At 38.1% G+C, this 26,941-nt stretch overlaps 1 protein-coding gene across 1 annotated transcript in view; it reads right to left on the reverse strand.

Moving 5' to 3' along the window:
• Nucleotides 1-3,023: 3,023 nt before the first annotated feature.
• COG3 (component of oligomeric golgi complex 3) overlaps nucleotides 3,024-26,941 on the reverse strand; it is a 31,988-nt gene continuing 8,070 nt past the window's right edge. The window contains exons 8-23 of the mRNA XM_050902701.1: nucleotides 26,144-26,224; nucleotides 25,893-25,936; nucleotides 25,561-25,687; nucleotides 24,963-25,054; nucleotides 21,781-21,920; nucleotides 20,319-20,479; nucleotides 17,822-17,927; nucleotides 15,692-15,816; nucleotides 13,971-14,060; nucleotides 11,961-12,081; nucleotides 9,510-9,598; nucleotides 9,276-9,410; nucleotides 7,989-8,064; nucleotides 5,590-5,717; nucleotides 4,582-4,680; nucleotides 3,024-3,364 (exon numbers count right to left, since the gene is read on the reverse strand). Coding sequence (XP_050758658.1) covers nucleotides 3,335-3,364; nucleotides 4,582-4,680; nucleotides 5,590-5,717; nucleotides 7,989-8,064; nucleotides 9,276-9,410; nucleotides 9,510-9,598; nucleotides 11,961-12,081; nucleotides 13,971-14,060; nucleotides 15,692-15,816; nucleotides 17,822-17,927; nucleotides 20,319-20,479; nucleotides 21,781-21,920; nucleotides 24,963-25,054; nucleotides 25,561-25,687; nucleotides 25,893-25,936; nucleotides 26,144-26,224 — 1,644 coding nt within the window. The 3' untranslated portion in view covers nucleotides 3,024-3,334. The remainder of the gene's footprint in view (nucleotides 3,365-4,581; nucleotides 4,681-5,589; nucleotides 5,718-7,988; nucleotides 8,065-9,275; nucleotides 9,411-9,509; nucleotides 9,599-11,960; nucleotides 12,082-13,970; nucleotides 14,061-15,691; nucleotides 15,817-17,821; nucleotides 17,928-20,318; nucleotides 20,480-21,780; nucleotides 21,921-24,962; nucleotides 25,055-25,560; nucleotides 25,688-25,892; nucleotides 25,937-26,143; nucleotides 26,225-26,941) is intronic.

A 26,941-nucleotide genomic window follows, 5' to 3' on the forward strand; every position in this document is an offset into this window, starting at 1 on the left:
GTACATCAAGTCCTTGTAACACCAAGCTCGTCTCAGTTGAAAGCACTTGACGGATCACAGTATGATCGGTGGGGTTATATACCGAATGTGCAGTACTTTGAAGGAGATGGCTTCCTTCCTACAGCTGATGAACTGGACTTCGGGAACTTGTAGTACCAAGTGTGAGTGACGAGCCCGCTTTGGCTTTCAGCCAGAGACACCCAGGCTGGTGGAAAGGGGATGACAAACAGGAGCTTGGGTACAGGGACCGGGGCTACTCCAAGAGAGGGAAGATGAGGTGCCTCTTGGGTTTCAGGGCTCCAGTTGGTGGTAGATGGTAAGTCCCATAGCTTAGTGGCATGGTTGGCCACCACTGAAAGGGGCCAACTGATTCTTTTTTTTTGTTGCTGTTCTATTCAGAGGTCTTCATATCAAAGATCTGATTTGCTCCACAGTGTTGGCTTGGTTTTAGGGTTCAATGAATGCATGAGGTTAGGAGAAAGCAGCGTTTGTGGACACAGGGCTGGATCTCCCTGCAGTCACCACATGAGTTGCTTCAGCAGCACACACTTTTTCCCCTTTTCATACCCACATCACTTTGTCAACACCAAACATGCACAGTTTGGGGAAGGGACTATTGGTTTTGCTTGGAAAACACCCGGCACAGCATAAGCTATGCTGCGGGCATCACTGCTGTACAAAAAGAAGCGTGAATGCCTGGCCAGCTGCTTTGGCATTCACTTCATTTACGAGAGATGCAATCCAAAGGGCCAAACCTCTTTAGGAGGCTCCAAGCGCCTAGGAAGCAATGGTCACACATCGCTGCCCCATACCAGTCAGATAGAAGCTGAATTCCACAAGAAAGGAGCGTTTTTCCTTAGGTTCGTTCATTCAAATGACATTATCAAAGCCAGAGGGTGAAGGGAAGCTTCACACTGACGTTACAGGGGACAAACTACAAGCCTCTGGATTATGTTTCTACAATACCAAGGGCCAGAAGAACAGTATGTGGTAATGAGAAACTATGGGTAGATGAGTCTGTGAGTAACCAGGCAACAAGAACAGCTGTCAAATACAATAATACTTGTGCTTTCTGCCACCAGCTCCCAAGTTTTCTCTTAGTAAAAGCCAACTAGTTAAAACATGTTCTTGTATTACAGTTGTGGTTTGTTCCCCCTAACAAAATTGCAAGCAAAGAGACCATTTAGTCACACAAGATCATTTGTCAGTAAAGAAAATACAAATTTACTTTTATTATAACCATCAAGAGGCATTACTTTAACAATTAGCTGTACATTCAGCACTCAGGTATACATCTGTGCCAAATAAAGTCAATTCTCTTACTGCTAAAAAAGAACACTTCTCAGCGATGCACTGCCTGTGCTTACAGGATGTTTATTGTCTGTGTATTACAGTTATCTTGACAGACAAGCCTCAGGATACAGAATAAAGCTTTACTCTTGGACCAAAATAGGAGGCAACATTTTTATTTAAAAAAATTAAAAACAGCAAGTTTCTAGTCAGATAATATAAAGCATCTTAAATTAATCTTTTGAAAGTATTTACACTATTTGTAAACGTAAATATCTGAAACTGTACATGTTTAAACAAATGTTCATTTAGCAAACAGGCTGTATAAACTGATTGCTCTTCTAATCTTTCAACCAGCTGTCCTAGAGCTCTCTGGGTACTCTAAGAGAGAAAGAGATCCCAAGCACAAGAGTGACTACTGCAATGGTTTACCCTTCATGTCTTTTCTGTACAATGTCTGCATTAAGTCAGTCATAACTCTGTACAGCGTGCAGTCCTTCTGTAAAACTTTATAAAAAACAAATATACATATATTACAATGCACTGGACATTATTTTACAGCCTGTATTTCTACATAAGTAAAAAGAAAGGGCAATTTTTCTTCCCTGTTAGTTCCTTTAGTTAATTTTTAAGGAGTCATGTAAGGTCCTATGAGTACCACTTATGTACCTCAGCACCACTGCTGCAACACTTCTCACGGTAGCTTTAAATCCTACCATCTTAGTCTCCAGCCATGTGATTTATAACAGGAAAATTATTAAATCAAAACACCACTGATGTGCATGGAAATTTCTACATATTTAAAACTACAGAACAGGTTTTACAAATAAGTTAAAAATCTGCCATGTAAGTCACCACATTTTTGTTCTGCAGTGCTGCACAATAGAGACTTACACACTGAGACACCCTAAAGCTGCTGTAGTGTTTCATTCCATTAATGGCCAAGTGTTTAGCATTCAGCTTTCCAAAATAATGACCAATTAATGCATACTGAACAGTGTGCATTTTTTACCAGTTACCAAGTACTCCTCCTCTGCTTACAATGCTGATTTGACAGGCTTGCACGTTCAATTTCTGGCATCCCCACACCCCCTTATTAGCACTTATTCCAGCGCACACAGGCTGTACAAGTTCCAGTCCCAGTTCCCACTTTAAACAATGCACACCACCATTTGATCGTGGGTAAGGCAAAAAAAACCCAAAACCCCTCTAACCTAAAACTAAGTACCTGAGAATCTCAATGCTAAGCTTTGATGTAAAGCATCTGAAAACATGCAGTTCCCTCAGAAACAACAGAAATTATATTGCACAGCTTTCCACTGCAAATCCCAAGGAACTGAGATTCTTTACATGGAGGAAGGTTAGAGCATGAAACTTCAGGTCTGACCTCATAGCTCCCAGTCACAACAGTATATGAAAGATAGCACATCCAGTGTTTCAAGAAATGCTTCACATGCGGGAAATGAAGTTTTCCCAACTGAGAACCTCTGAATTATGTTCAAGCACGTGGTGAATTACCAGGATTTTCAGGGGAGTTAAAGAAAAATCAGAGCATGCCTGCATAAGTCAAATTGTCATACCAATGTGCTTATCTCCAAGCCTTGCAAATAGCTATTACTGCTCCCATTTGATTCCCTGCGCTTTATTTCCAGCGTGTCTTTGAAAGTGCGGCTTTTCACTGCATACATCAGCTTATTGAAGGAAAGCAAGATAGGTTTTTACATAAACCCCCCCCCAGGATTTCAACTTTGAAAACATCTGGATAAGGCAGTAACTGAGCTTCCATAAGAGTGATCAGCAAAGGGTTTTTTGTTTTGTTTTCTTCCCCCCCACTTCTCAAGCCAATGAACAGGAAGACCTTTAACAAATCAATAAAACTGGTTTTTTTCTTTTTTTCCTAAAACAGGGTTAAGCAGCCTGGATAGTTTTGATGCAGACTGGACTGCACAGTGGGATCCTTTGTTTACTTCAAGCAAATGTCTTTGCATTCCTCTCACTGCCTGGCATTCAGCTGAAGCTTATTTCAAGCAGCCTCACTGTTGGGCTACTTGGACATCGATAAAAGTAAGTTCACCTGAAAGACAAAAGGAAAGGCTACATCAGACAGAGCAGCTACGTTTCAGAACTGATGTCCTATATGCTAACCTTTAAACAGGATTCCTAGGAAGCACACAGACAAATCAGAAGACAGCTACAAAACCACTAGCCAAAATTTCCAGTCAAATGCCTACTCATAGGCTTTTTAAAATGCAGTTGTTGACCATGCTGACTAGTCATTTCAGCAGTCGCAACCTACTGTGTCAAAGTTTCTAAGATGACTTCATGTGTTGTCAAGGAATGCCAAAAAATATGCACACTGGCAAAAAATGTTAACATTCATCTTAGGTATCTGAAACACATTTGGGATCTTTCGCAATACTTGTTTCGCACAGATTACAATATGGTTTCTCATACACTTCAGTTTGTAGGAGAAGTGATCCTAAGGATTAACAGATAAACAATTAGAGGAAGCCATCTCCTCTAGGATAACCCCACCTCCTTCCAGTGCATCACTCCCACTCTGTGCTCCAGGATAGTTATCACACATCCCTGTGGCCACATTCACTGCAGGCAATGTCCTCTAATCCGTAAACTAGATTATCTGTTTAAATATTGGCATCCTGGGATAATCACGATTCTATCCACATTCCCTGGACCACTAAGGTCAAAGTGAGATTTTTAAAAACCTACTTGGTTTCTGTCAGAGAATCCCAATACAGAGAATTCTTAACCGCAATCATCTCTGAGACTAAAGATCTTATGTAGGGTTACATTTCCATAAACATCTGCATATTTTCCCAATCCAATTTACTTCAAATGAACCCCTGTAATTCTTTCTCATGCTTCTTAAACGTAAAAGTTGCTGCTTTTTGTATTTGTCAAAAGCAAGACTGCCTTCACACGCACAGGCTTTTTTAAAGCGTATTCACTAGCATTGGTATCTCTCCGAAAAGACAATGTCCAGAAATGGCAAGACTCTGCCATGATGTTGTACAACTCAATCCCCAGCAACATCAATCACCACCTTCAGTTTAAAAATGCTATTGGATATTCATAAAAAAAACAAACAAAACCCCCTTTTAGCTGAGAGCCTAGAGTTCAGATAAAGCCCTGAGTTTAATTATCCAGGATTAAGGGGGATAATAAATAAAGATTCTGAACACTGAATATACTAAAAATGAAAAAATTAATGTTTAAAAAAGCCAGTCACGTGAAAGAGCAACTGATAAAACAGGGAGCTTCAATATATACCTGTTCCATTGAAGGACAAGCTATGATCTGGAGATCTTCATTACTAAATTCTTCCTTTAACAAAGCATGGAGTTTCTGGAACATTTGCTGAATGTTATTCTTTTAAAGGAAAGAAGAGAAAACTCAATATTAAAAAACACAGCACCCATCTCAAACATGACCCAGAATAAGCACTATGTACATGGAATAACTACTGAAATGACCATGGAGGGAGAAGCGGTCGAGCTTTAAGAGCTTTTCTTCTAGAACAAGCCCCAAAACAGCCACAAGGAATCCACGTTGACTGTGAGATAAAAACTTCAGCTGAGATGTACTAAGCTGAAACACTGACTCTTACAGACTTAACCTGGAAGCTTAAAACTCAAGCTTGGTTCTTTCTGGTGGGTTTACAGTGGGTCTCCCATTGAATTTGTATCATCCTCTCTGCCTCCAGTGCTTCTGCCCATGCATAACTGACCAAGCTGTACTGGTTTTGGCTGGGACAGAGTTAATTTTCACTATAGTAGCTCATATGGTGCCAAGTGGAAGATGTGCAGAATGAACAGAACCAGTTACCTCCCTGTAATGTGTGTGTGTTATGTAGGCTGAGTACAATAGAGAGCAGGACAGGTGTTTTGGGGTTTAAGCTAAACATTATTATAAAACATATTATTAGATTTTTTTATTTTTTTTTTTAATGTGTCTTTTCAACAGGCTTCTCAGATCAGGGACACCACAGTGGCTGTAACAGTCTGTTCACTATTACATGTGCATGGTATTTGTCACATGTTTACTGGCTGGACTGGTAGCCTAGAATAACTCTACAGATACACAGATATGTGTATGTATGTGTGTCTGTATAAATACACTTATAAATATATGCATAGATACATTTATATGGATATATTATACATATAACGATACACACACAGAAATATGTGAACAATCCCACAAAATGTGTTTGAAGTCTTTAAATGAAGGCCCAACACCTACAGGAAAACATGCGGAAGTACATCTAGCAATACTCACCCTAACTGGCTTAAACAAAATTAATTCTGTATCTTTATTGGACAAGTATAACGACATGCTTCGTAACGTTGATGGCAGCTTTGTTTTTATTGTCTTGTAAGTTGAAGAGACCAAATCATTGATCTTTGCTGAAAGCAAAAGAAAATATGCTTAATAGGCTAAAATGGCGTTCTGCTAGTTGAAACCTACACTCCAAAATATCACCTCCACTTTATTGGGGCTGATCATAACCGCAAGTTTGAGAGAAAGGGAAAGAGGGGGTGACCGGGCTGTGCAGCATCAACCCATCACACAACCACATGCCAGACAAGGCTTTTCTTTTGGGACCTACTCAAGACATCAGCCTCTCTTTCCCTGCAGTAAATGCATCCAACCCATTTCTGCAAGCTACCACATCCTCCTGAGGTTCCTGAAGTTACAGCCTTCCAACACCAACAAAGTTCTACATAGCCCCCCCCCTAAAAAACTTGCCTGGAAAAGAAACTGCTGGGAAATAAACAGTGCTAGTGCGCTGGTTTTGGCTGGGATAAAGTTAGTTTTCTTCACTGTAGCTAGCATGGGGCTGTTTTGGATTTGTGCTGAAAACAGTGTTGATAACACAGGGGTGTTTTCGTTATTGCTGAGCAGTGCTTACACAGAGTCAAGGCCTTTGCTGCTTCTCACACCACCCCACCAGCGAGTAGGCTGGGGGTGCACAAGAAGCTGGGAGGGGACACAGCCGGGACAGCTGACCCCAACTGACCAAAGGGATATTCCATACCATATGATGTCATGCTCAGCATATAAAGCTGGTGAAGAAAAAGGAAGAGGGGGACCGTTCGGAGTCATGGCATTTTGTCTTCCCAAGTAACTGCTATGCGTGATGGAGCCCTGCTTCCCTGGAGATGGCTGAACACCTGCCTGCCGATGGGAAGCAGTGAATGAATTCCTTGTTTTGGTTTGCTTGTGTGTGCGGCTTTTGCTTTACTTATTAAACTGTCTTTATATTTCAACCCACGAGTTTTCTCACTTTTACCCTTCCAATTTTCTCCCCCATCCCACCGGGGGGAGTGAGCAAGCGGCTGTGTGGTGCTTAGTTGCCAGCTGAGGTTAAATCATGACAGCTAGTAGAGAGAACAGCATAACACAAATTCTCCTTACTGACCACAGGCCACGTCTGTAAGAAGAAAGGCTGCACAGCCATCTGGATTTTGAATCAACCAGACAGGAATCCTCTCTCAGACAAGACCTTCTTTCTTTATTGCTAGGTATTTTAATGATTTTACAAGATCTTTGCTTAAAGGGCAGGGGAAAAATACATTTCATGTAAGTACCAAAGTTAATATACTATGGGGGTTTTTTCCCCTCGATTTCTACTGTATCTAAATTTTCTGCCTACTCCTGCTTCCCAGACAAATGACTCCAAGAAACAGCAGAAGCTCTGCTTAGATCTGCCTCTACACACATAATTATCCAAACAAACACTAAAAATACTCCTGAAGAAGCAGGAGACGTTAAGTAGAAGCTCGAGTTAGCCCTTGAGAGTGTCTGACCCATGGAGCAGCACTGAATTATGAATGAATGTGGCTGGCTTTGCATTTTAAGAACATGATGCAACAGAAGGTTCCAATGTATGAATTGGAATAATCAGGTTTCTCAGTGTCACCCAGAAGCACAACTTTGTAATGTGAAGAGCAGAACAACCCAGGAACATCTAAACTACTCCAAATGTTCCTACAAAGCATTCACATTTGAATTCTTAAGAAGAGGGAAACAAAGCTGGATTCCATTTTTGCATAGTCACAGGAAAACTGAAAAGGAAGTAGGTACCAAATGTACAGACAATAAAAGCTTCAATGCAGATTAATTGTTTCCTACAAAAACAAAACTTTATTTTAATGTAATCAAATAATTCCTAAAGCACATTCCGTATGCAGTTGTGGAAATGCTGTTTTCATGCAAGAACGGTCACAGCTTGAGAAATACTCCAGTCATTCATCTACTGCACCAATTAAATACATATTCTGAAGTTTGTCAGGTTTTGATTTAGAGGTATCTTAAGATATGTAAACTAGCACACAGGTAAAAATGGAAGCCAGGATTTTCAAGAAAAAGGTAGATAGTTCTTAGGTACTTAGAATTTTTCCAAATCAATCACAGTCTCACAGTCCAAATTAATCTGGCCAGCTTTTCAGATTCTTATGTTTTAGAAGTCAGGCACAGAGACAAATGACATTCTGAAATACTCGAACCCCATATAATGCAGCTTATACTGCTCTACCAAAAATGGTGAATGGAAAGGGTCTTTTTCTCCATTTGATGCAAAGTTTTTAGAAGAAGTCTCAAAGTAGTAAATGATCATGGCTTTATTAGCCTACAAGTGCCTCAGAGGTAACATGAATATAAAACAAAGCAAATACCTGGTTGCGCCCAAGGTTGCTGCGATAGGCTGTACTTGGGACCTCCTTGAGTGGCCATTGTTTTTAAAGCAGCTACCTAAAACAAGTACAATCAACAAAATGAAGTTTCTTTCAGTTGAATTCACAACAAAGTGACCAAGTAACAATTGCACAAGTCTCTTAAGATACTGCAGTGTATGGAATCTCCCCTGCTCTCTCTCTTCTCTGCCCTGACTTAACAACACACAGGGGAAGCAGCTTGACAGAAATGCAATTCAAAATTACAACCATGATCGCTTCTTGAAATTAAAATTCAAAATGGGATTAAATTTGCAAAGGCACCTAAGGATACAAAACCTCAAAAGAGATTTATACTTAAGCAGGTTAGTCAAACTCCCCAGATTCCCAATGAATCACTGGGATCACTTGGACAATCTATCAATCTCACCAGTTACCCATCTATATTTTAGGCATGCCACTGGCTCCTCACCCCAGCATGACAGGCATCAGTAAATTTAATACTGTAATCTTCTAAATTCTCAAAAAACAGCAGCCGAGATATTTGCGATGTCCATGCAATGCTGTAGCCCCAGTTTCTGAGATGTCATGCCACTTATTCTCAGTACATAAGGATCCGCATCACACTTTTCATCTTCCAGAAGTAATAGATCCTGCTGTGTGGTTTTCTCAAGATGTCTAGAAATCCTGAGCTCTAGAGCAGGTTCTAGAAAGACGTGTATTGTAACAAGACATCTTTTTTGTTCCTATCCTCTAGGATGCCTAATCCTTCTGACCAACTTTTACCAGGAATTTCTGTCGCAAACAGGACCTGGAGGAAAGTCCTGCTCAGCAAGCACCTCACTGGTTTAAAATATGCTAGGAACAGAAAATTTTAACACACTTCACAGCCATGCTCTAAGACATCCCTCAAGAACACTCATGACCCATGATTGTTTTTGAAGGCTTACAAATTCAGTCAAGGTAGGAGTTTTCCTGCAAACAGAAAAGCTCCTGCCAACTTTCACAGACCTGTTTCAGCTCAATGAAACATTAAAGCTTCTTGATCAAAGAGCATAAGGGTTGCTTTTAGAAACAAACTATGTCATGTTCCTTTAATCCATTAAACTCAAAAATGCCTGGAAAATTATTGTTGGAACTTAAAGGGAAGCACGACCTCATAATGGGAAATGCCATCATCTTCAGCTAATCAGACAGAACTAGCAGCTTCTCCTATACCCAATTTAAATACTAATTCCCTTATCCTACCAGTATTCCAGTTAGGTTAACGAACATACAACATGTTTGTACCTTTGTCATGAACTCCTCCAGCTGTTCTATAAACTGTTTGGTTTGCTGCTGAATAAACTGCTCACAAGCTGATTTCAGATGACGATCTACATCTTTCTTAGAGTCGATATAATGTTCTCTGATTTCTGGAGTACCCTTGAACAGAAGACAACAATACTCTCCTTTTTATTTGCCAGAGATCACCACCCGCTTAAATGACCCGATTTTTCTTAATGCAATAAGACTCCGTATTACCTCCAGTAAGAACTGTATCAAGGCGTTGTTGCTGTTTAGTCTAAAAAATCTTGAAACTGTCTTAGGGTTCAGGATTTTAAATGCTGCATCTGTGAATCAGAAAGTCACTCACGCTGTAAGTCAATGGGATTCAGCTCCAGGAATTAAAAACTTTAATCACTCATTTACACATAAAAAATGGCCTAGCATGATTAGGACTATAATATTAATGATTCCACTACCACTAGGTGTGGATGCACAAATGCACATGCACAGAAGCACACAAAGCTTGATCCACTATTTTTTAATTGCACCTATGGTAAACCTGAATCTAACAGTCGCACAGTCTAAACAGATAAATACATTACATGAACCTGTCAAATGACAGATACTAGCTGTAGTGCAGCACAAATTGTGTGAGCTCTTTCCTTTTGTAACTGTATCTACAAGTGAAAGACTTTTACATAAGCTATGTAGTTAAGCATTTATGAACAATATGCAGAATTTGGCCCCTGTTGCCTGGGAAAACCAAGTACAGTTGCATGAAATAACTTAGAACTCTTTTCCTCTGTGCTTAATTATTTTAGTTAGGACTAAACAACAAAACATCAAGGTTGATATACACTCATGTTTATGGTCTCTACAGAAGTCCCAAGAAGGAAAAGCAACAATGTCTGTAATTAACACAAGATACTAAATTATTCCTATAGTGTTAACAGGATGTTGTCAACCTGAAATCTAGTCAAACTGGGAAAAAGAATACAGTCAGAATACAGTTCTTTTTCATTAGGAAAAAGAATACAGAATCAATACAGTTTCAGTATGGCCTATTGCCCTAATGTCATTCATTTATCATTCTACACATCGATCTGCTTTTTTTTTTTTTCCTCATTTCAAAAGCAATTCTGCGCCCCTCTTGCTGTATAAAACAATGGGAGGGAAACAAGACATAAGAGTTAAAGAAGTGCTGTCAAAGGCATGAAACAAAGAGTGAATACCAGATATGTAGGCATGTAGGTTTTGCACTGAACTAAGAATCTGCACTCCTATGCAGTTAAAGGAGACCGCAGAGGAAGATTCATTTTGTTCTCTGAATTATTTCCCAGAAACTTCACTGATTCCACAAAGAGCCCAAGTTCTTGATTAGAAGTCTATGAGCTAGTCAGTGTGAAAGTCCCTTCTCCCCAGTGTATACTTCAGCTACATGAACCTTAGCATTATACTACTATAAAAAAAAAAATTGGGCGGAAGCATGACTTTTACATTAAGCAGTGTCCCTTTGTCTATAAATCCCAAATTAAATCTTAAATCTATGTGCAGACAGCTTGGCTAGAACACAGTAAAACTCCGATTAGCCATGTTATTTTTCTAGTACAACTCATCCCAAATATAAAAGCCCTATTGGCCTATGCTACACTACATTAAGAATTAAGCACAATGTACATCTTTTCAACACCACCGCCACCACCCGATATAAAGAAAGTGTTTTCCATTACTTACCACTACCATCTGCAAAGCACTGGCTGGCACAAAAATTTATTCAATTAAATGAAGATGGAGAACAAACTTGTGTGTCAGCCAGGACAAGACACCAAAAGGATGTATTTGCCCTTTAACCTCCAGTCAACTAGAAACTACTCAACAGGTAGGAGGTTTCATTGATGTTCAAATGCAACAGGTGAAACGGTTAGTGTAAGAATTGCTTGCTTCAGAGTTAAAACAGCAGCATATTAGATGGCAGGAAAGAAAAGTTACTTCTTCAGCTTTTCTTCTGGAATGGAAGAAGAGAAACTTGACATGCTCCCAATTAGTTTTCCCATTATCTTTACAAACTTGACAAGTGCACAACAGTTCCCTTTTGTATTGAGAGGGGGTTTTTTTCCTGCATTTTACAAAGGAACCATAGTACAATTTTAAAAATCATGACCATGGCCACTACTCTCTGTTCTCCCTTCCTACAACAGACACAGTTGCTACATAAAACTATTCAACAATACTGTTTATTGAACTTGCAACATAAGAAATCCTTTCCAAAACAAAACCTCACAGAAAGGTCTAGGAAATCTTAATTTGTTCTAGGCAAGTCAACTATGTATTGTTAAATTCACCTGCTAAACAGCAGTAACAAAAGATATTCCTTTAAAGGGTCAGAAAAGGGGAAAGACATCTCTGTGCAATAGATACATGGATTACTTAGCTGTTCTTAAAAAGACTGGATAAATAAGTTAGGTGAGCAGCAAAAAGCAGGCAAATGCATTTCATACAAAAATAAAGAATTTGTTAGCTACATCCTGAATTACCCTGAATAAGAGAATGGTTTTGGGTCTTTTTCAGCGAAGATAAGAACAAAGCAAGAGATTAGAACAAGCATACAAGTCATTGCAAGTGAACATAAAATAAACCCAGAACTTTTGCTGGCACATTAAGGGAGGACACTCCCATCCCATTCTGTAGCCAGCAACTGTTTAGTACCTCTAGTTTTCTTAAGGTCCAGGGAAATTTCCTTAATGGTGAAATCAGTGTGGAAAGGAGCAATTTGTTCACGAAGAATCAAAAGGTGTTTTATTAAGAAAAGCTGTCCATCAACCTGGGTCTACAGCACAACAAGAGAAAGAACATGCATTACATGTAAAAAAAAACCAATTACATGAAGAGCAAAGTTTCAACACCTCCACTTTTATTAGTTACTTCCTATAACAAAATTAATACTAATAATCTTACTTACAAGCTTTTTTTGATTAGTCTATAGTGCCATTAACTACACTCTGGGATCAACAAATCCCACTTCTGTACTGTTCCTAACACATTGCTCTACAGAAGCAGACTTTATTCACATTTCTTAGAAGAATTACATTACACAGTCATATTACTAAATGTCCACATTAAGTACAGGTATCCATTATTTGAAAGACACAAATTTATTCTTCATAAGAGCCAGGAATTATTTCATGTAATTCATATGATTTATAGTTGAAAAACATGAAGTTCTAAAATTTTTTTAATCATTACAATGCCTAAAAAAAAGCCAAACAGTTAATGTTTCTGTAATAACCTTGATTAACTGTGCTATTGTGCAAAGGTCTTACAGGGCATTTTTCTCATGTCATTAAACACAAAGCTTAGTTAATTTCTAAACAGTACAGCAAAGATACAAAGAATAAACCAAGGCCAAGTTCACACCACTGAGACGATAAGTTTTGCAATGCTTGTTATTTCAGCTATGTGCTTTATACTGCATGCTGCTTTTAATCTTTGAAGATCATGGCTCATTGAGGTAAATGGAGAACAACTCAAGAATTCAAATTTGCTTTTGCAAGCTGGAAGAGAACTTTCCTTGATATAATGTTAAATAAAACAGTAAAGAAGAAATTAGATTTAAATCTGCAGTTCTAACACACAGAAATGTTTACTAAAAATAAATGGTGGGTTTCTTGAATTTTTTTTTTTTTTTATTCTTACATGCATAATTTCACCAGATTATGTTAAATTAACATGCATCAAGAGCAAAGCGGTACAGCTCCTAGTCCTGGGCCAACCTATCTAGGGTTCACTGCAGGATGAGTTTCATTCTCTGCGACACTTTAAGTCAATGCTGACCCAATACACGGTGCTGGAATGGATAATTAACTGTAGAACTCTGAATAAATTACATATGAAATAGTTATCTGCTCAAGCTAGAAGGAAACGCTGTTTGAATTTCTTTTTAAAGATACTACGGTTAACACATTTTTCAAAGGACACTCAAAAGAAATATTTCAAAACAGCTCTTCATTTCTAATAGAAACTAAAACTTTTTTCATTACTAAATATTTACTGCTTATACAAATCCAATGATTTTAGCCTACTGAGACTTTCCTTTTTTTTTTTTTTTAAATTCACTTCCTGGCTGTTAGGAATTAGGAAACTACTACAGTATTTGTATTAAAGGAACTGTGACATGAAAAAAGAAGGTTTACTCCAACTACTTAAAGTAACACTTAAAGTTAAAATGACTTGATGAAACTACATTGAATTCTGAGCAACACATCAGATCAAACCTTTTGATAACAGACAGTTCAGATACTTAACAAATCTTCCCAGTGAATTTAATACTTAGAAAGATTTTTGAAAATTCAAACAACAGAGGCAGAGAAAAAGAGAAAAGACTAACAGGCAGTGAAAACAAATACAGGGAGCAGAGACTTCTAGTAGAAATTTTTCTTTAGGTATCACTTGATTGAATTCACATGAGTTAGAGCAGCCTGTAAACATGATTGCTACAATTTGTATTCCACCTTTTCAGATAGGCTAGCATGTGGATCATTATCTTTGCTTTACAATACATTAACCATTAACTAAAAGCTGGCAAATCCATCAGGTCTCTGGGGGCAGAGCAACATGCTTTCACTGAGATTTCAACAGAATTCTAAACAACTGCTTCATGGCTTTAGATATACACTGGGGGGAAAAAAAAGAAATCATACCCAAAGCACAGATTCTGACCTTGTTTTTGCTGATAGAATCAGCAGCTCCCAGCAGCGAGTGGATGCAGGCAGATAAGGCCTCTTGTGATAATCCCTGAAACACTGCCCTCTGCAGGGAAGAGGAAATCAGACCAAAAAAAGGCATTAGCAAAGCTTAAGCAGAATTTAAGAGTTGTAGCTTGTGAAGGATGTGCTTACCAGCACATAAACCTCCAGATTAGTTAGCTACAAACACGTCATCTAAATGCAATAAGACAGGACGGAGCATTCATATATAAAAGCTCGCTACAGCACTTTGTCAGACTGGATACAAGCATGCCCTGTTCACTCACCAGCTCTGAATTTGCACCCAAGTAGTGACATGGTCACTGACACCTAATGCATTCACAGCTAACGGCATGAACGATGCTTACTGGTAACCTGACTAGACACTTCATGTGTCAGGGTAACTATCTGTGTGTGCAATTTATACTTGCAATAGACATGAGATCATTCGAGTGAGCTTAACCTCAAGCAAAGTCAAATTACCTCACGTTTGCGCCAGGTTAGTAAACAAACATGACAGCTGCCATGGCCCAGGTGACACGGAGTAACTCATTAAGCTGCAGCAACTCTATCGTACAGCTGAGCTAGCTGTAGGAACACAGCTCGCCTCCACCAGCACTCCAACGTAGTACATGACAGCCCTGACTGCCCCAAGACTTGCCAGTGCCACTTCATTCATGTCTTCTCCTATCTACAGGGTGCAGGCAAGGCATACCAGTTCTGCTAGAATACCTCAGTGAAAAGATAAATAAATCACTGTGCAGACACACTATAAATGAGCCTTGCAAACAACGCAAAAATGACCTCATCTCCAAAGGTCTAGCTGAAAACAAGGGCAAACACTCATTTATCTTTAATGAGATTGATATATTAAGCAATAAAGTATTAATATTTTCCAGCTTCTTTTTAAGCAAATAGCATCTTGGTAGTATTTTCACATAACACCTATCAAAGATACTTTGAAATGCATTAAATGTATCTAATAAAGATACAACATGTACAGAAAAGCAAAAACACTCGCATTATTTTTCTCAGAGACTTACTAGCCTTTTACGCTATTAGGTGACAGACATAAATCAGATTCTAAAGGGCAAGTCTCAAAATACTTGTGACTTAAACACCACTTTTGTTTCTATTGGACATGAAGATTCCTACCGTCTTAAACTTTGGAAATGTCTCCTACATTTCGGAAGGTGAACAGATGTGCCACAAAATTTTTGAGAACATTTCCAAAATTTAGAAGTAGCAGAATCACCATTTTTAAGACCAGAAACATCACCTTGTCTGATGTCCTGCAAAGCACATAGCAAGAAACACATTTACCAGTAATTTCAGCAATAAGCTCATTCTCTATAATCAACCCAGAACTTTCTATTCTTTCTTGTCCTATTCAGTCCTCAACTTCAGTGCAATAAGTATCTTGAGCATCAGACACTGAAGTATTTCTGTAATAGCAAAAGCAATAGATGTACAAACCAGTGCCTTTTTTCTAATTCTACAAATACAAAATTGTTTTGGAAATGATGACCTAAATTTGTCAGTTCACTTGTTTTACGTAAAGATAGCAGCAAAAAGACTAAGCGACAACAGAGGTCAGTAATTGTCCATTCCTAACTTACATTAAAATATTTAGACATGGTGCTACACACTTCATAACTTCACTTTAAAAAATCAGATAAAGAAATTTTTGCATACGTCTATACATCTGTACAGTTTGGAGAGACACACTAGAGTCCTTCTGACAGTAGGATACCACATTCCATGCAGATCTGCTGGTGAAATCGTGGTCTGGTGCCTGGGATTAAGGGATTCTGCTGAACCTGTGTAAAAGTAAAATATACACATGAAAAAACTTGCCCATCTGTTCTTTCAACTGAAGGAGACTGCAATATCGACTGCACTTTATACCGACTCCACAGTAATAAGATGTATTTTATTGCACCCAAAGAGGTTAGGGTTTTGGTTTTTTTTCCTTCTGAGCAGGTCCGTACTAGATTTCTGATGTGTACAGAGCACATGGCTGTGAAAGACATGAATTCGCTTTCAGGGACGGCCCAGCTCAACCTTTTTTAATGAGTTAGTTTTACAGGCGTGTCTCCAATGACACCCTCCCTCACTTAGCTCAACAGCTGAAATGATCAAACAATTACTGAAAAAAAAAAAAAAGCATAGGAGAAAAAAGAAAAAAATGGTTAGTGATCATGGAACTACAGGAGATGCTCAGAAAAAAAAAAAGGAAAAAAAACATTCCATCAGTTTTACTGCTTCTGCTGGGGATAATCCTACATGGATTAAACAGTTGCAGAAAGTGTAGGGTTTAAACATCACGTTAATAACTGCAAAAATAATAGCAAAACAATTTTGTCATGAGGGGGTTGTAAACATAAAAAAGTGCTCTTCCTGGGTAACCTTTGTAATAATTCTGTATGCTCAAAATGGATTTTCACAACACCTGACAGACAGAAGTCTTGTATTATTTTCATTTTGTCCTTAAATCCTGGGAAACAGCTGAGTCAATAGCATCAGAACTCTGATTCCAATTAGCAACCATTCAAAAAAGTAAAATTTTTAAAGTTTTACCTAATGATGGAATAAGCACTTGCGAAGTGTTTATGTGATCAGTGTGGGAATTGTCTAAAATAATTCAGCAATATCCTTCTATCTTTTGCAACAATAAATTTATTGTCACAGTAATTAGAAGGCCTGTAAGATCTTAGTTGCCAGTTTGAGGGTCCTAGGCTATTTATTAGTCACTTTGCTACTCCTGCGGGCACTGAAATGGGAGAGAGGCACCTTTGAAGAGCAAATAATCCCAATTATCTCAGACGCTTATCTTCAAATTACATCATATAGGTTCCTCCTGTCTCCTGAATGCAGGTGGGATTTACAGGACTTGCGAATGCCACACACCTGGCTTGAAGGAAGGTGAATTCCACTCTCAATGGGATTTGTGGAGTCCAGCCAGAAACAGCCAGAAAGACCTTTGCAGGCCTTGCAAGCCAAAAACAAGAAACTACCAGGTAATCAAAAGGAATATGAGAAACAACTGACAAAGAGCTGAGAAAGGTGCTGCTGGGAAAAATAACACTGTACCTTTCTGAACAATCATAAAATAAAGGGAGAAATTCTTCATGGATCTTAGACAAAAATGTAAAGGGTTGTAACACTCAAATGACTAGCATCAAAAGAGCCACATTTCATGGGATTTGCTTCCAGTTCACTGTAATTTACAGGTACATGGGTCACATTTTAAAAGTCAAGGACTATATTCTGAATTATCATAAACCCCTAAAATTACTAACTGGTTTCAGTAAGTGGAAACACATTCAAAGGAAGAAGTCGCCTTCCCAGGTAAAGGCACACACAAAGACACTCCTAGATGCTCAAAGCATTCATTTAAGAGACATGCCTGACACACCAAACCACCCTTCTCATCTTAGCACAGCTAACAAACAGAAGCATCCTTAAGTATACATCCCGATGGCAGGGCTACTTTGCAGTAGAGAATACAGAAGCTCAGTTTTATACAAAGTACAATAGATGCTGTCAGCTACAAAATTAGTTGCTTCACAGAATGGATTGCACTGGAAGCACAAAGAAATGCCACCAAAAGAATAAGATTAAGCTGTTTCTCATTCCAAAGGAAAGAAAAAAAAAACTTATTAAGAACCCAGAGACCAAGTTCACCTCTCAAAATCTCTTATGAACTTCTCTAGGAAAATAACCCTTTATGACACGTGCAAGTTTCTCACTGATGGTTCAAGTTAATGCTCACTATCCATGAGCTTTATGCATTAATTTGACTACATGAGATATATTTCATACCAGATTTAACTAAGCTGCAGGACTCGGGATCTTCTAGCCGGACATCTGAAAATGAAGCTTCTGGTGGCAGTTTCTTCTGTTCCTCTTTTAAACTCTGTGCAATTTGCTGCAGAGGAAGATATACAACAAAATTTAATTTTTTTTTCTCCTTAATTTAAGCAGCATTACGCTGCTTTGATTACAATAGAGAAAAGCATACTAAATTGCAAAAGGAGTCAGCTACACTCAGCTACCCAGTGTTACAAAGACATTAAAAGAAATAAAGACAGATGTTTCCAAAACAGTAGCAGAAACATTTCAATCTCAATTTAAGATTCACAAGTATTACACAGATCTGTGTAAAGCACTGTTCTTTCCATTTTGCCTGTTTTTACTGATCTCTGAATAATAACCAGTGAAGCCACCTAGAAAGAGAAGTTCAAAATAGGGGAACCCAATTCAACACTCACTTGGATTTCATACAGATAATTTCTGTGATGGTTTTATTCCTATAAATGATACGTGCAGATGGCCCCAAAGTACTCTCTAGCTTATTCCCTGCAGTAGTTCAACAAAAAGCTTTCCCCTAACATTACTCAACACTTCCACACTTCAACCTTTTTCACTACTTGGTCTGCTTCAAAGCAACGAGAGGCAGCAAGAATGGGCAAAGAACTGCATTAATATTTGAGCAGAACAGCACAAGGAACATTTCTGCCCTGTGCTTTTAACGTTTTAATAATTCATTTACTAAGACAGAAGGTCTCTCTAAATAGCAAGGTTTTGAGGTTTAAAAGAAATCAAGTAGCAAAACGAATCTCAAACTAGGCAAAAACTGGAGTCTTACGAGGACATATGAAGAGCAGCATAATTTCTCGATTTAGAATGAACTGTAAAACTCACTTTCTTCTTCTTCCTAACTGAACGGCCATAGGACCCTAGGCAGAAAATAAGGCCTTGTATAGACTGAGTATCTGCATTGCTTGCCTACAGAAGTTATAACTAACATCAAAAAGTTCTCACAATCATTTTTTTATCCAGTTCTCTTCAAACAATTTTAGCAAAAAAACCCCAAACCAAACAAACCAACCTGCATTCCTAACAGTTATAGCGGTAAAACTTCTGGTCGCTAGTTGTTCTGAATGGAGGGATCCATTTAGCTACATTTTGTGTGGTGCACTTCTCAATTACTATTTTTGCCTTTTCTTCAAAAGCCTATTAGTCCTTAAACTTTCAGTAGAAAGGGCAAGTATTCTACAAACTCACTAGCTTCAGGATTTGTAAACACTTTCCTAAAAAGCTATGAATGTCCCTTATAATCACCAAAGCATAAACTGTAATATAATAAAAGCTTTAGACATGTATAAAGACAAAATTATAGCAACATGAGTTCAGTACTAAGAAGTCTCTCACAGTGTTTGTCTGTTTCCAGGCAAGAATTGAACACAATAAGGTACAGTTATACAATGTTAATTTCTTCCAGCCCACAGCAAAATATATATATATATATATATAGCTATAAAGCTTCTGTGTTTTATATAAGTAATGCTCTGATTCTGAAGTCAAACAACAGCTTCTCTACCAACTGGTCAGCTGCAAATAAGTCCTACAATTTTCTAAGCACCACCAGCTATTCCAGTAGATAGATGGAAAGCAGAACAGAGCAATAAAATCTGGATCTTGCCAGTCCATGTTAGAATTGCTGTTCTTAGTCAAATCAATCCTTTGACAGCTTGGGCCTCTCATTATAAAGTGAAGTAATAAAGTTATTTGGGGGGGATCTTTATTATGCTTAATCCCTTCCATGCAATGCTACCTTTCAGTTGCATATCAAATGCAGTTTGCTCTAGTCAAAAACTAATTTAAAGTCTTTCATCGGCCACTTTTTTATTTCTGCGAGTAGTTTCATTCTGAAATCTTTCATCAATATAGTATTAACCTTTTAAAGTAGAATTAGTTTGATTCCTTTCAACAGGAACATTGACTCAAAGGGCTTGGAATGACTACAGAAACGGCTAATACTGGAAACCACTGCTGACACGTTAAACTATCTAAAGGTACAAGCAAGTATCCCCTCACACTGCCTGAGCATAGCACACACACGCGTACCAAACACCAGTTGACCAGTAATTCTGAAAACAAACTTGCAGCTAACTGTGCTTGTCTAAAGCTTCTCTTCAACTCCAGCTCAACTAGAGAATATACTGGGTAACACCTACTACTTATGAAAGTAAATAAAAATTTACTGTTATGAGAGAAAATTCAGAAGCTTCAAGTTTAGATAAAACTGTTAACTGTGAGAACTATCGCCAGTTTTACTGAGTTTGAGATAAAGTGTTCTCTGACATCTAGTTTAGGGTCATAATTTAATCAGCAGGTGCCAATTTGATAGTGCCAGTAATACTAAATACACCTAAGAACTGGAAAACCCCATCTGCAAAACACTATACTGCACAATTGTATATACTGCATACAAAAAGAAAACCAATCAAGGACAATAAAAAAGCTGATGCTATACCTCCATCATTTCCAACTTGTCAGGATACGCAAGATCGCCCGGAGCAGGCTTGTAGCCTGTGATATCAGTCTGAATGTAAATATGTGTCCTGTAGACAAGACGCTCTTGTACATCTTCTAACATCTGCTTGACACCAGCTGCAAATGCACCAAGTTGTTCAGCTGACAAAGGTAAAAAAAAAAAAAAGGCACAAATTTGTTAATTTAATTACAAAACAAGCTTATAGACCCAAAAGTTTGAAGTATCACATACAGAACCATCACAAAACTGGCTTGCTGCAGATGAAGTCAGACTATTTTTGGAACAGTGGCATGCAGACAAATTTGTGACAAACAAGGAATTACTGAACTCCATACTGCAGTTGCTTCAGCTCCCCAAACTTTCATTAGATTGTGAAAATGCATTCTCACACTGATAATATCAGATGCCATGTTACAATTAAGCATTCTAATTATTTGAGACCTGGGTACATCAAGCAGCATTTCTGCCTGGACACCAAACCAACGTGCTTTGGTTCTATCATAGTCAATGCCTGCAGCGTGACTGTCGGGAGTTGACAAGCTAACTCATCTACTTACCTACCAGAACAGATGATCCAAAGCAGCTCGCGTCCAACTTAAGAACTATTGCATCAGCCTGAGTTTTAGTAGAAAGTCACTTCTTAAGATTAGCCAAAAGATTATGTCACCAATTTTTTCCTCATTCCCAACAGTGTTACAATTCTACTTCCAGGAAAATGAGCAGTTCTTCATGATATTGGCACAGCTTCAGAGACAAAGAGCTATGCTGTGTTATATACCAGCTACCAAGTATGATTTCTGTTTATCGCTTGGTGCAAGGTTAAGACTGTGAAATGATTCCATTACGCATTGGTCATATCAAGGAAATGAGATACCAGATTTTTTTTTCTGATCATCAGCTCAGTTCTATGAGACTACGAACTCTGAACACTTCCAAAACTCCAAAATCTCTACCAGCTATGTAACTCCTCTGCTGAAGTTACAGTTTCTAGTCTGGGAAACACTACGTCAAGGAGAATGAAAAAATCGGGTTTGCATTCCTTTGTTTTATCATCATGTATGCACAAAGCTCTACATATGGATGATGCATTAGCAAGGCCAAGCGAAGAAATTCATTCATTTGAAAAGTTTATTTAAATCAATCCTGGTGCACATATACGCACTGGGTGGATGCTTGCTTGCATTTGCACAGTCTAGAGAAAACAAGACTCTATAACATCAGTATATTAATTTAAATGAAGATATACACAGACCTATAAATACAGACCTTTCTATTATAAATGAAAAAACATAATTTATTTAAAATAACCTTACCTCATCTTTGACATGTTTAAGACCCATTAGAAAGAAAAAAAATCTAGGGATTTTTTTGCCTATGCAATTTAATAGTTCTATCAGTTAAGACGACAGTTAAAAACAATCAGGTTCCATCTACGAGTTACCATTGTTCTGTACATGATCTTCAAGCATCTCGTTTTTGAGAATCCCGCAGAGTTCAGAAAGTGTCTCTAAGTGAATGACATGGATGATCATTGGCCTCAGGACATCATACAATGAAAGACACAACTTCTCCAAGAGTTCACTATGAAGAAAAAAATAAAACAAAGCAAAACACTTTTAGGATCCCGCAATACTAAAATAAAATTTTATCATCACAAACACAGATTATTTTATGGCAAAGATTTTTAAAAAGAAGGTGAGAAAACAATGCAACATGGTATCATAGAAGACTTAAGAAAGGACGATTTAAAACATGAACCTCTGATTTCCTACAAAGTCTTTTAAGAGATGTAGGATACCAACTGCTTCAAATGGTGGTATAGTTTTGAATTCATTTTAAAATAAAAACAAAAAACAAAAAAAACAACCAAAAACTCAACCTGTCACAAAGGGGAGATACTGCAAACTGGTTTACCTGGCTTCTGTGTAAAGAAATGCTCCTGCTGAGCTTGGAATCATACCCCCAATTTCCCCTTGAGAAAAGGCTCATCTGATTCCAAGAACTCAATAGTTTATTAGAACCAGGAGCACACGAAGAGGGACACAGGAGGAGAAGCTTGGTAACCTTTTCTGTAACAACTTCCAACATTGCAGGGCACACTTTCCAATCTAACTGAAGTTACAGTATCAATGCAATATGAAACACCAGAAATACCACTTTATTTTCTTCTCTCCTGTTCAAAGTGATGCATACCTTTGTTAAGATACCAGCAGCACTCATTCTAGACATTTTTACCATTCTCAATGCTCCCTTCACTAATCACAGATTCGCTAATAATGCTGTTGCCCGTAGCTGAAAAGTCAAGTAATTCCCCAGTTAGACTTGGAAATATAAACACTAAAAATATTTAAGTATTTACAGTGTAGTACAGTTGTTGAGTTCATTGCGCTATATACGGGGTTTTTTCCCTAATCCACGAAGAATGTCTGACAATAGGACAAGGACACTTCAGTTCCTTTCAGAGTGTGGACAAAAAATGCTCACAAAAGAATGCTCACAGAAGAAACATGTTGAATGTCTCTCTTCTGTTGTATTCTATAGCTTTACAAGCAACTTGATAAAACAGTAACTCTCCATGTTAAAAGCAGAAACAAAGGAGAAAGTTTCAACAGCCTTATTATTAAATACAACACTCAACCTCCGATCTCTATGCTTGGCTAGATTTTTGGTGAACTCTTATCTGTACATAGACACCTAACTATTACGTCTTCAGAGCACCTCAGCACTTCAGAAAAAAAATGAGGCTATTTATTATGCAGCTAAGAAAAATCTAATACAGTAGTTACTATTTGAAACATTTTCCTCAAAATATTTTATTTAGATGTAGGCAAAAAAGGGAAGCAAGTTCTTAGAAAGGAGGTAACTACTTTCCATCAAGATTCAAAAATAATCAGAAGTCTATTCTCATTCTTGGTGTGAAGAGCAATAGTGACAAATTTCTGTCTGAACAACATTTTACACTGATTTCAATTAGGGATGTTTACTTCAGGATTTGGACTGAGATAGTGTCGTGGTTTAACCCCAGCCGGAAACTAAGCACCACGCAGCTGCTCGCTCACTCCCCCCACCCAGTGGGATGGGGGAGAGAATTGGAAAAAAAAAAACCTCATAGGCTGAGATAAAGACAGTTTAATAGGACAGAAAGGAAGGAAAAATAATGATAATAATGATATGACAATAATAATACTAAAAGAATTAGAATATACAAAACGAGTGATGCACAAGGCAATTGCTCACCACTCGCCGACCGATGCCCAGTTAGTTCCCGAGCAGCGATCTGCCCCTCCCGGCCAACTCCCCCCAGTTTATATACTGGGCATGACATCACATGGTATGGAATATTCCTTTGGCCAGTTTGGGTCAGCTGTCCTGGCTGTGTCCCCTCCCAGCTGCTTGTGCCCCTCCAGCCTTCTTGCTGGCTGGGCATGAGAAGCTGAAAAATCCTTGACTTAGTATAAACACTACTCAGCAACAACTGAAAACATCAGTGTGTTATCAACATTATTTTCCTACTAAATCCAAAACACTGCACTATACCAGCTACTAGGAAGAAAATTAACTCTATCCTAGCCGAAACCAGGACAGATAGCTAAATTGGTTCTTAAGCCAATTTAGTTAGGTCACCTCGAATCACGAGCATGTCCTACACAAGACCTCAAGTTCTCAGAAGAGAGAAAGACTGCTACTACTCTGGCACTATGGCTTATTTCTAGTGAGGCTTTATGCATTTATGGTTTTCCTTTAGCTTTACAGGACAGGGAGGGTAGTGGGCAGTATTTTTTCCAGGTTACACTTAGTCAACTCAAGCTGCATTTGATTTTAAGGTAATACAACACTCAAAACCAGTGTCTCGGTTATATTAATACAAATATACTTTATTTATGAACTTCATAGCAAGGGAATATGACCTGCCCAAATTTCAAAATTAAATGTCATTATTAAAACTTACCAGCAAATTGGAGAAGGGAAATAATCTACTCAATTGCTCTAATATTACAGGTCTGTTGTACAAAACTTACAATACTTTTATAATGCAATTACCATGCAAAGACAACAACCTGTCCCTCTTCTAGATCTAGGCAGAGCAGATAACAGATACTGTTCTTGTCAGGTGTCCACTACCCTGCCTTCCATTCAGCCCACATACAGGCACATGCAAATATTCCTTGACAGTAAGGGCAGCTCACTAACTCTAAATCCTTGATGAAAAATGGCTGGAGTTCATCAGCTTAATTTTACACTGAAGTAAATGAAAAGCACTTCTGCAACTGACTGCAAATCGTTGGCATAGAGGCAGTACAAAAACAGCTGAGAGCTGTAGCACTGTAAACTTCTACAGCTATTTCCAAAGCAACTGTGTGTTTTTACCTCTTTCAGACCATCTACAGAGCATTTACATTACTCAGATTATTCATGGAGCATGTAAAGTATCAGCTTTGCTTGAAGAAAAAAGAAAACAAAAGAACATCAAATTCTGACGCATAAAGTGATTAAGGTTGTTTTTCTTGCTGGTTCTTACCAAACCACTTCAATACAACCCTATTTGCCATATAACATTGTCTGCTATATCACAGCATAGTAAATACAACATGCAGTAAAACAAAACCAGCATGTACCACCTACTCCAGTTTTGGTGTTGGTTTTGTGAAGAACTCATTGTAAAGCTGGTGTTCATCCTGGCATACATGGACCATAAAGGCACAACCACTTCGTACCTGTATTCACAGAAATACAAATACTTGATTATTAAATTATTTTCCTTGCACCAGTACCACAGGAGGTATTACAGATATTATTATTATATATCATTATATTATATATTGTATTATTATTATTGCTACAGCTATGATTAAATTGAAGCTTTGTGAAATTCAAAATTATTGAGATCAACTAGAAAACTAAGGACTGAAAAGATGTTACTAGCCAAATAAAAGCTCACTGTGCAACTTCTGTCCCTTTTTGTTTCTGATGAAATTTAAGTAACCACATTTTATGCTTTTGCAAATACCCCTTTGTGAGGTTTGTAGCAGAGTTTTTACAGAATAATCTTCCACAAAACATGCATTACTTGAAAATATTAATAACATTTTAATGATTCAAAACCACAAACAAAAGTGACAATTCTGCACGTAAAAGATTGACTTAAATAACTACGTTTTACTTGGGGGACGGGGGATTGAAACATAACAAAAACCCCACAACACACGACTACTTTACCTACCAGAGCGCAATGATCTCTGTTGTTCTGACTGGTTAATTCTGTAACAGTGCTAGCGATACTTGGACCTAGCAAAAGTTCCCTCTGGTCGAGGTAACATTGATGGATTTCATTGAGAACTTGTTGATACCTAGCCAAGAAATTAAAACAGTAACTTCATCCTGAAGCTCATTTTTTGGGAAACATAAAATTCACTGTAATACCCTCTTTTAGGTCTACATAATTTCAATTTTTAAAACTCTTTTAAACGAATAACGTGTTAAACAGTATTTAAACAAGAGTAAAGATTTTCAAAACTTAACATAGCTGACAATAAATTACGTAGACATACTCACTCTGGCATTTTTTCAGATCTTTGCTCTACTTGTTCAATAAGAGTCTACTCAATAAAAAGAAAAAAGTATTATTAGCAAATGATTTTTTCTAATAATTGGAAAATAGTTTGCAGTATTTTTCCATGGACACAATATGCAATCTTTGGACATTCACACTTGCACAATATGCAATCCTTGCATTCACACTACTACTAAATTCAAACCCTATTTTCATAGCTTCCTTTTTAACATTTAGTTACCAGCCTACTTACTCTGACTTTGGGAGCAGCTGCTCTGAATTTTACATAAAACAGCGTGAAGGCATTGTCAGAATTTGGCACAGCTGAAGGATCCTGGAAGAAGAGAGGAGTAATTGGTTAAAAAGGAAAATACTATATTTGGCTTCTAGTATTAAATGGCTGAGATAATTAGGCTCTAAAACAGGGTATTGGTTCTTTACACTTATACTGCCAGTGGAACAGCTCTTTGCCACTTTCCATCTAGAAAGGCATGCTTGTTTCAGAACTTGGATAAAGCCAGATGGAAGAAAAAAACCCGTAACAAAAGTTTCAACCAACAATCTCTACAGCAAAAGTAACATCTTCAGCAGTTACAGCATTCTCCATCAGAGACAACAATTTCCTCTGGACCTGCCACCATAGTACTGATTGTTGCTCCTTCATCTGTAGTACTAAAATGGAACAAAATTTCCCTTTTACTTGCCAGTCCCAGGGTGGAGAAGCTAAGTTTCAGCTCACATTCAAGCTTCAACTGGAATGTCGAGTTTTGAGGCAGTTCCCCCTGCAGCTCCCCAGCTTAGCTGGGCAGACAGCTTGAACTTAGACAAATTCTAGCACTAATGAAGCAGAGCGGAGACCCAATTTAGCCACCAGGCTTTCTTCCCCTTATCCCTACTGATGACAGAGAGAGAAGTGGATAGCCTTCCCTTGAAACATGGTGGGGACAGGAAAACTCTTCGACCTTCCCCATCTCATACTTTCATCCCTGTGAGCAACCTGATCATCCTTCTACAAACACAGATCAAAATCCCGAAACACTCACATGTGAGG

This window comes from Gymnogyps californianus, chromosome 1 (genome assembly GCF_018139145.2).
Source record: "Gymnogyps californianus isolate 813 chromosome 1, ASM1813914v2, whole genome shotgun sequence".
Lineage (NCBI taxonomy): Eukaryota > Metazoa > Chordata > Aves > Accipitriformes > Cathartidae > Gymnogyps > Gymnogyps californianus.